The following is a 10327-nucleotide window of genomic DNA, read 5'->3' on the forward strand; positions in this document are numbered from 1 at the left end:
CTCAGCGGGACATCCTGTTCACTTTCTATTCCATTTTCTTTTCTGTGACAACTTCTCTCATTCCTTTGCTAAACATTGATTAAACTACGAATTGATGGCAGCAACGAAATGCACTGTATTTCTCTTTCAGATATGGCAACAGTTTTTCTCATTATTTTTGTGTTTGGGAAAGTTTAAGGAGTTTACATCACAGGCTGTTTTCTACTGTAAAAATAAACTAGTCCACAGATTGGTTCTAAACTACAAGCCACCTTATGTTTGCAAAAGTAGTTCCCAGTCTTGGTGGATTTTGTAGCCATGTAATTGAAATATTAGAAGATAGATTCACAGCCAGTGGGGGGTTTAAAATGCTAATTGTTATCTACTAGTCAGTATATTATTTAAACTGGAGAAAAATATGTTGCTGTTCTCGTTAGACACGGTGCTTTTCACCTTACTCTCAGTTATCATGTCCTCTTTCCCCCCACCTCCTCCCCACACATCACTGGTCAGCAGCAGCACATGGGAAATGATCAAGCTGAAAGTTAACCCAATGCACACCACAAAAATGTTTGGCTGCTGTTAAATTAATTTTGTCAGGTTTTGTGGGATTTTTGGCATGTCTTCATTTGTTTATGTCAGTTTATTACTCATGTCTTGCTACTTAGTCATAAGTTGATATTTCTGTCCAAATACTCTGAGCCCAGAGTAGGAAAACACTAGTACTTTTGCCCAGATATTCTGCTGTAGTTGAACTCTATTTAATGTTTTTCATAATTTTGGTTTAGGATTCCAGTTGTCTTACTTGAGGCTAGGAATGGAAAGTCAAATGGGGCAAAATCACAGGTGATAGTTTTAAACTGAAATTTGGACTCTGGAAGGTCTCATGGACTGATTCAGCAGATGGAACAGTGGATGGAGGGAAGGTATTAAGGAACCCAGCTGCCTTGCTTCTGGGTTAGGCAGAAATACCTGCAATGAATGACTTGTTTCTGATCTGGCAGGCCATGCAGGGAAGAAATAGAGCAGTGAAGGGAAGTGAATCTTCATATTATGTAAACTAGATCAGTGCTTTAGTACTGCCAAGTAATTCAGTATATGGTGCTTGCCCAGGTCATGGGTACAGTGAGGCTCATGGAAGTTCCTGATTTTCCTGAATTTTCCAGCTAAATGGAATGCCAGTCTGCTGGCAAGAACAGTCAAGCCCAAGGACAGACATGAAGTGGATTTATTCCTCCTTCTAGCAGGGATGAACTTGCTTACTATATTTGCAAGTGTCAATCTGATCTGAGCCAGCATATGATTGTGCTGCTTCTTGTTTATAGACTCTTGCCTGGTTTCTGGGGAGAAGGGGTGGGGAGTAATCCCTCTTTGAAAAGCAAAACCCACATAATTCTTTTAGAAATTTCAATAAGCATATAATTTTGTTTAAAATTAATGAAAAAGTAAGATGATCCCACCCCAATCTTAATTATGATTATTCAAAAGAACAGCTTGAAAATACACTTACTTGAGGAATTGATAGTATTTTAACTGAGCTGTAGGGGGAAATATCTGATGATGTGGTATCTTTTGTGATGTAGCTAGAGTGGCAAAGTCATCCACTGTAGTAATTAAAAAAGGACAAGGTGTTTAGGATTGCAAAACACCAATATATTTATGTATAGATAAGAACAGAATAGAAAACTCTAAGCAAGAAATTTGTTTGTCAACTGTTGATCTTATGGCAACATACTGGTGATATGGCAACATATTCTGAGAGCAAACGGAGATTCAGAGTTTCCTTTAACTCTGTATATCAAACTCCCAATGACAGAGAATGTTAGCTGTGTTATCGTACAATAACCCTGAAATTTGTGTTGCTACAAATTTCCACTTTTGAGCATCAATAAAAGCTTATGTGTGTTAGGATTTTTAGGAAGTAGAATTAATTTTAGGTAGAAAACTTTTACTTTCCAATGTATTTTCAACTTTATAGTGCTAAGAATTATTCTATGTATACAGTTTTGATACTGAGCAAAATAAAGTTGCTCCTGTGGTGAGATCATTCTTTTAAAATCCTGAAATTTACGTTACATGTAAGTACATATGATAGTGAGGCTTCTGATGCATGTTTTGTAATGGTATGAAACTGCAAAATATTGGTAAAATACATTGCAAATAATGAGTGAACTCCTGTAAAAAGATGAAATTTCTCTGTGGTACCCGGTATGGCTCTCATGAGTATTGCTTTGGATCTCCAGGAGGTTTTAACTGGAAGGACACTTTTGAAACATGACTTTGAGGGCAGTCTTGTTTATAAACAGAAACAAACTTCAGGAGTTTAAGGCTGCCTTTTTTTTTAAGGTTTTTTTTTAAACCTATATCTGAAACTACATCAGTACAAATTTTATTACTCAGTGTACCTTACAAATTTACTAGTTTTTAAGCAAGCAATTCTCGGAGTTATTTCACTTGCTGTGATACATTTCCCACATAAACTATCACATTTGTCTATTTCTTTTTTTTTTTTTACTGTCAGTCACCAGTCCTGCCATGTTCAAGCCTTTTAGTATGTCATTTGTTATATGTTCAATATATTCATATTCATTATAAATATTTTTCTGGTTTCCTATGGCATACTGGTTTCCCCACTAATATTTTAATTGACTTTGTAGCTTATACTGCGTTTCACATTTGGTTTTGGTCTAATTCTCCTCTCTCTTTTTTTCTTTATCACTGGAAAAATAATTTGTGTTTAGCATCTGTAACTATGAGTACTTCAGAGTTTTACTTTGCATTTCTAATACCCGTTCTTTATCTGTTTTAGCATCTCCCTGTATTCTTCCCAGTGTTCTTTACTTCCTATTTTCTTGTAAGTATAGCATATTCTCTTTTTCCCCTCAGTTTCTATTGACCTGTTTAACCGTGTGGAGTTAATTGAAGCTACATCTCACTCCTGAAGAAAATAATATAATCACTGTATAAATTCAGTTCCATTTATACACCCTCTCCTTATGACTGGGGTATCTTGCTATTTGTCTAAAAAGTATTAAATGCAATATCTTTTTACCTAACACAGCTGTCTAAAATTGCACAGCATTCATCTTGGTAGAAATTAAATTTCTATTCCATTTGCTGACACTGTCCTGTTTCTATTTTCTTTATTCTGATTTTTAGTGTTTGGAATCTGACATGAACAGGTGGGTCCCTGGCAGGTTTCAGGAAACAACCAGTCATGTAATTCATCTATCATTTTGTGGCATCTATGACATGTTCTAAATGGTTTCCAAGTTAAAATTGAGCTCACGGTTGTGGCTAGTTATGTACTAGTCCCATTATTTTTGTGTACACTATCTGTGCTTTACTCAATAGTCATTCTTCTGTCTTTTGTGTAGTGACTTCACTTGATATTTTTGGTTTCCCTTTGTGTTCTTAATGGATTGTTTCCTAAGGCAAGATTCAGCATTTTAGGCATCTACTGTATCTAAAAATGTTCAGAGCCTGTCACCCATGAACCACCTCTTAGTAAACAGAAGTCTAAGCACAGCTTTATGAACTTCCTGCTGAACATGTGAGGCTTCAGTGCTGGACTTTGGAATTGCAGCAATGGGAGCTGTAACAATTTGCAAGCCCAAAATTCAAATGGAGATGATTTTTTTTTCTTTTCCCCTGCTTTCTCAAATTACTAGGTTGTTGACCCAAGTCCTTCCATGCCCTTGCAGTGATATTTTTTAAAATCTACAAATTTACTCTTGAGCTGTGAACACACCAGTATGACTTCTGTGAAAAGATGTGCTCATACCTTCATCTCCAAATAGTCAAACAAACCTTGCTTTCCTATTGCCAGCTACACAAACTATAAAATTCTCCCTGAGGCCACTGCACACTTTGATTTAAAGTATCAGACATGATACACTTTGTTCTTGGTTTTTGTGTAGCAACCGGTGTCATGATACCTAACTAAACCTCCCTTGGTTTTGGCGTGGTTGACAGTAGTTGCTAAGTCCTGCTCTCTGAGATAGATCTTAACTGGTTTGTCTTTCTTGAAATTTTGCCTTAAATCACACTGGCTTTTCTGTTGCTTGGGTTTTTTCTCTGTCACATCTGTAACTTCCTAATTTCTTGATTTTTTTCTTCAAAATTTCAGCCTCCTAGTATTAGTATTAATAATAATTTAGAGGCTGAGGTTTAATATTAATATATAAAAATTATATTAATGTATAATGTATTGGTGCTGCTGAAACTTAAATATCATAGTGCTTATTCTGTTGCCTCGTTAGCTGTCTCTTCTGTCTAGCAATAGTATCATCATTGGTACTTTCATCTAGATACATATAATTTCTCTAAAGAAAAAAAATCCAGTACTTCATAAAAGCAGATTTTTACTGGAGAAAATAGCCTTTGGGTATTGGGACCACCTGTAACCAATAATCCTGGATTCTATACTGACTTGCTTTGTAGCCTGAGGGAATCCGCTTTGGCAGCTTTGCACCATGTTCTCTGTATGGCAGCATGTGTTAACTACTTAATTAGTGGTTTGTGGACTTATCAGTTTAGGGTGTTTGTGTGTAGATTTTTCTTTTGATAGTTTGTTCATAAATATGACAACGGTCAATGAAGTAGAAAGCCTAAGGTCTTAAATAGAAGCTTACTGCTTTCGTCAGCAACATGAAGAGCACCCACCCAAACAGTACCCATGCATGTGTGATCCAGCCTGCTGTGTAACGACAGCCTTCAGTCCTCCCAGCTGCTGGCTGAGAAGCTGTTCACTGCTTTGAGCTGTGCTTGTTTCCTTGGAATTTACCCTGGGCATGTTTCTTTTTATATATTTGCTTATTTACTTCTACATTCTTTATTGCAAAATTTGTTGAAAACATGTTCTTAGGATGCCCATTTTCCCAGGACCCAAAGCCATCGTTGTAGAATGGTTTGGGTTGGAAGGGATCTTAAAGATCATCTAGTTCCAACCCCCCTGCCATGGGCAGTGACACCTTCCACTAGACCAGGTTGCTCAAAGCCCCATCCAGCTTGGCCTAGAACACTTCCAGGGACAGGGCATCTCCAGTTTCTCTGGGCAACCTGTTCCAGTGCCTCACCACTCTCACAGTGAAGAATTTCCTTCTAGTATCTAATCTAAACCTCTCCTCTTTCAGTTTAAAGCCATTCCCCCTTGTCCTATTACTACGTCCCCTTGTCAAAAGTCTCTCTTTGACTTTCTTGTAAGACCCCTTTAGGTACTGGAAGGCTGCTCTAAGGTCTCCCTGGAGCCTTCTCTTCTCCAGGCTGAACAGCCCCAACTCTCTCAGCCTATCTTCATAGGACAGGTGCTCCAGATCTCTGATCATCTTTGTGGCCTCCTCTGGACCTGCTGCAGCAGACCTGTGTTCTTGTTATGCTGGGGGCTGTGCTTAAGATCTTCACTGCCTCTGCAAATCCCACACGTGGAGAACTATACTATTTATACTGGGATCAAGCTGTAGGGAAAGATGACGTGAAAACAAATGCCTCCCATGTCTTTTAGTACTTGCCTGCAGTGATACAGCACAAAGCCTAATTGAGAGAGGATATCATATATTTTTTCCTCATACAAAGCGTCTGATCCAAGTCTTTTGGTAGTTGACTGTAGGACTTTGAGGTTTTTTTTAGTTTTGTTGCTTCGGTTTGGAGGGGTGGTTGCTGTTTGTTTATTTGGGGTTTTTATTATTATTTAATATAGGAAGAATAAAGAATTCTAGATATGCACCATGAGTTCACCAATTGAGGCAAGTCCTCACGTATGTGCTGGTCCTGGCTAGAATTGCCAAAAACCACACAGGAGAGATCAGATTCATCTTGAAAGCCCAGGTTATATTTACTTACTCCTTTCCATCATGCCTCATTTCAGCTGTTGCCAGTAGATCGTATTTGGAATTTATTCCTCTCCAACAGTACAGAAGGACAAATTTGGCAAGGTGATACACTGTTCTGAATTACTTTTTAGTTCAGGGCATCTAACTGACTATCCAGCTACCTGTTGCATGGGATACCCAAAGCCACCTTTCTTCATCCTTCTTTTAATGTGGGCTTATTTTCCCAGAATATTGGGAAAACGGTCGGAAAGATTGCCTCTAGAACAATTTGTGAATGCCTCTTTAAACGTGGTGTAAATATCAGTTGTGTGTTTTGCCTAAAAACAAGGTCTTCTGGAAATCTTTTTGTCTCAAATCTTTAACTCTTCAGTGGAGACTACTTTCTGTTGATTACCTCTGAATCAAAAGTGAGAACCTACTTGGCACATGCATTTTTTAATATGCCATTCATCAGAGGATCCTAAAGCTGTGTTTACACTTTCCCAAGACTTCTGATTTTCTTTTCACCCTATTTTCTCCATTGGTGTCAATGTCCAGCTCGTGGTTTTTGCTCCACAACCATTCAGGCAGCAGCAATGTTTAAGGAGCTAGCAGCCCCCTTACTTAAGTGCAGAACTTAGGACTAAACACCCAGCACTGCAGTGTTTAGTTTTTCACTTTTTGGGAACCTCTTTGAAAAGCCAGAGACTTCTTCTTTGTTCTTCCCCTTCCCACCCCAACCAGTTATTTCTGCCAAGGCCAGTAATTTCTGATAAGAGGGTGCTGCTACAGAACAGCTTGCCTGTGTTAGTAGCAGCCAGCAACATTATGTATTGCAGGTTACTCAAGGATAAAGTATAACTGGTCATGATAAGGCACACAGCTGTGCACCCTTGTGTACTGGAAGATGGCTTCAGGTTCATTTACCACCTCTAAATGAACTTCTTGGTGAATATCCCACAGGAGGTTGAGGCATCTTCTATGAATAGCAGACATTAGACAGTGGCTGGAAAGACATGTGCCTTCTTGAGGTAGATATGTAAAAATAGTCGCTTCTTCCCAGCAGGGATGAACTCCAGATACTTGGAGCACTCTGATCTTGGGGTTCCCTGAAAAGCTTGGCACACGCACCTCAGTGTTCTGAACCTCTGAAAGTCTCGAGCCTTCTTTGTCTACTACTTTTCTGCATCAAAATGCCAAATGTGGGGGGGCGAGGGGCAGTTGTGAATGGAGTTCTTGCAAACTCTGGTATTAAAAACCTCATCTATGTGATAAGAATGAGCCTGCCAATAAGTATTCCCATGTGTTTTCAAAATGAAGGTAAATGAAAGAGTTCTGCCAGTATAGTGCTATACCTATCTATGTAAATCTCATTCATAATTTAGCTAAGATATTTTAGAATGTTTTGATGTCCTTACAAGCATTAGATCATGTGTACTATATGTATATACTTATGTCTATAGAGGAAATTACCTGTGATGTCTTCTGGCAGTATCTGCTCTAGACTAGCCTTGCATTAGGGCACTGATATTGCACAGAAAGCCATTTTTCCCATCACTCTGGGGATTGGATTAAATTGCAGTGAGGTGCTTTTAATATAGAATGTGTTCACCTCAGGAGTTAGTGTGAAATAGCTGGGTTTAAACCTTAGCCTATTTTGAAATAGCTTTCCTCTGTAGATGAGCCCCAAGAGATGTCCTTGCTTAACTCTCAAATTTGAGAGCATTTTGAATGAATGCTGCGGTATCATAACCTGCAGCTCTAAAAATATCAAGATAAAAGAGTTTTCCCTTATGAAATGTTCCCAGTATTAAAAGGCCACAAAAAGGAGTCTGTAGCCTGGGGAAGGTTTTTCTTGTTTGTCCTTATTTGTGTTAGGAGAGGGACATTTTTTTTCCGCCATAAGACTGGAAAGTTTACTTAATACCTTATGCATAAAAATGCACAGCTCCTTTTCAAAGATAGTAAAACTTAATCAGACTCCTTAAAAGATATGTTGCCAACTTATATATTAAGGTTATCCTTTTTGTTTTTATGGGCATGGTCTTAACAAAGCATTAGACCTAACATTTGTTATTCCCATATTTTAAAATATGTAAGCTTTCTTTTATTTCCACTTATATGATATAAAATAGTCAGACTAAGGTAAACCTAATTAACTCAAGGGTGGAGAAATACCATTTTCTCTTGTATTGGTTGCCCACTTTCAGTAATAGAATTTTGTGTTCTGATCAGTTGCATTTTTGATTGGCATTGAGTTTATCTTCGCATGAATGCTTATGCTCTGAGAAGGAAAGACATTCAAAAGCAAAAATAATTAAGTAGCCTATAACCTACTAAAATCCAATACAACCAATAATGCTGCCCTTTTCCTAACAATATTAAAATAACACGTAAATATATTTGATGTTCTGAGTAATCAAAGAAACAGAGAAACCTATCTACAAAAGATGGGAGAAGGCTGCTGTGAACCATATTACTCTAAATGTGACATGGCAGTCAAGATTAAAAGCTAGTGTAAGATGAAAAAACTTGAAAAATTGAGTAGAGAAACATTACCAAGGTACACATGTATGTTTGTCTTCTCATGGTAGTTTAGTCCACAACAACGTCCTGTAAGAAATGTAGGTTTAATAGGAGCAATGTTTCAAAGTGACATTTACAATTAACACCTATACAAAATATATGGAAGAGTAGGAATGAAAGGGCATGAGAAGAGGGCTGTTTAGGAATTGAAGGTAGACATTGACAATCAAGCCTGCCAGCCACTCCATGAGTGCTTGCTTCTGAGTTGTTATGTATTGCTGGTGCTCCACCAGGTTCTACCATCATAATTTGCCAGTTAATCTGTGCTTAAAACCTACTTTCTTTGTGTATTGAAATGTGACATATTTACAAAAAAAACTGAATGTGGCTGAACAACATCTTATGGTTCCGTGTAACTATGTCTTTGAAACAGAATCAAGAAATTATTAACTTTGTTAGAAAGGATAAGGTTACAGAACACACACACTCCCTCCCTCCCCCTCAACAGTAAGAGTTTTGAGGAGGGTTCAACACCAGCAGCAGGGTATCACAGTGACCAGCAGCCCATAATCTGAAGAATTTTCGTCCTTTCCGAATGCCCTTTCAGAAACACAGAGCAAATCATTATTTTAGGTGAAACGTGCAATAAGTTGAGACATTTTTTTCTTACAAATATTTATAGTGATGTTTCAAAGGAAGGTGGAACTTTTGTTTGATTCCAAAATGTAAATGCTATTAATATATATACTCAGACAAAAAAAGGACACATACATAGCAGGTTTAGAACCCCCATTTTTAGTTTCTATAATCTGTGCCAATACACTAGAATTCTGAGATATTTTCTGTGTAATTGCTGAAGCAGAGGTGGAAAAATTACTGGAAACTGTTATATATTATGTTTGCATTTGCATTTTCCCATCACTGTCTGGGATCTGTGTCTTGTGTGAAATATTTGATGTAGTGCAGAGGTAAGACTGGAAAAGCTTAGCAGTGTTTACAGTTAAAGCTTGCTAGTACATATGAACATGAAGCAAAATACCCTTGTGTGTAGGCAAAACAATGAAACGTGAGGTAACCTGCACTGGACAACTGATGTGAAGTCTTGCGGATTATCTATACAGGGAACAATAAAGCAGTGAAAGTAGAGAAAGGATTTAAAAAAATGCAACTTACTTCTAGCACTGGTTTTTAATTTTTTTTTTTTTTTAATTCAATTTTTTTTTTCCAATCAGTGTTCCAGATCATATTGTTCCCTGTCTGGTACTTGAGTTGTACTCAGTTATCACTGAAGTGTTATTTTTGCAGTTAACACTTTAAGACATTGTTGCTGCTGGTGTTTGTTCATTTGCTTATTCAAGTGGGATGCTTATTAACCCCTTCATTGCTTAGTGTACGAGAGGATGTGGTTGATGAATTAAGGTATAGAGAAGGCACATGAGTCCTTGAAGCTCCTTTTAATCACTGAAGCCTTCTCTGAAAATACTGAGTGATTCTGTGATTTAAAATGAGGGATGACTTTCAGTGCAGATGAATGCCAAGCAATGAGGAGGGGACAAAACAGACTTATAGCCAAAACCTGTGCCTATAACAAAACATAAATCAGTGACTAGTTCCTGACTTCATGTTGCTGCTCAGGAAAAGGGCATTTGGTTTGTTTTGGGTGGTTTTCTGCAAACATCTGTTCGGTCCTAGTTTAAAAAAAAAAAAATCCCTGTTTTGACTATCATGTGCCATTTTACACACTGTTCCAAGATTTAGTAGAAGAGGAAGAGGCATGGAGAGGAATGGCAGTCTGAGGCTGGCTTCTGGAAGAAGAAAGGGAAAATAAGATGGGGGCTAATAAATCTGTGATGAAAAGGATGAAGAAAGTCAAGACATATGTTGTAGAACTTGCTGCCAAAAGGTACTTCGGAAGGCAAACCCATAGTAGTTTCAAAAGTAAATTGGACAATCCCATGGGGGAGAAGAGTTTAATTACATGAGATTTGTTGCAGCCTATGATTCTGGGCATG

At 37.8% G+C, this 10327-nt stretch overlaps 1 protein-coding gene across 1 annotated transcript in view; it reads left to right on the top strand.

Annotated features, from left to right (window-relative positions):
- Positions 1 to 3152, top strand: part of LOC108504091 (chromodomain Y-like protein) — an 82640-nt gene extending 79488 nt beyond the window's left edge. Inside the window, exons 3-4 of the mRNA XM_017828715.1 lie at positions 2789 to 2833; positions 3139 to 3152. Of these exons, the coding sequence (XP_017684204.1) occupies positions 2789 to 2833; positions 3139 to 3152 (59 nt within the window). The remainder of the gene's footprint in view (positions 1 to 2788; positions 2834 to 3138) is intronic.
- The last annotated feature ends 7175 nt before the right edge of the window (positions 3153 to 10327 follow it).

The sequence above is a fragment of the Lepidothrix coronata genome, unplaced genomic scaffold, assembly GCF_001604755.1.
Source record: "Lepidothrix coronata isolate B3197 unplaced genomic scaffold, Lepidothrix_coronata-1.0 Scaffold152, whole genome shotgun sequence".
Taxonomy (NCBI): Eukaryota; Metazoa; Chordata; class Aves; order Passeriformes; family Pipridae; genus Lepidothrix; species Lepidothrix coronata.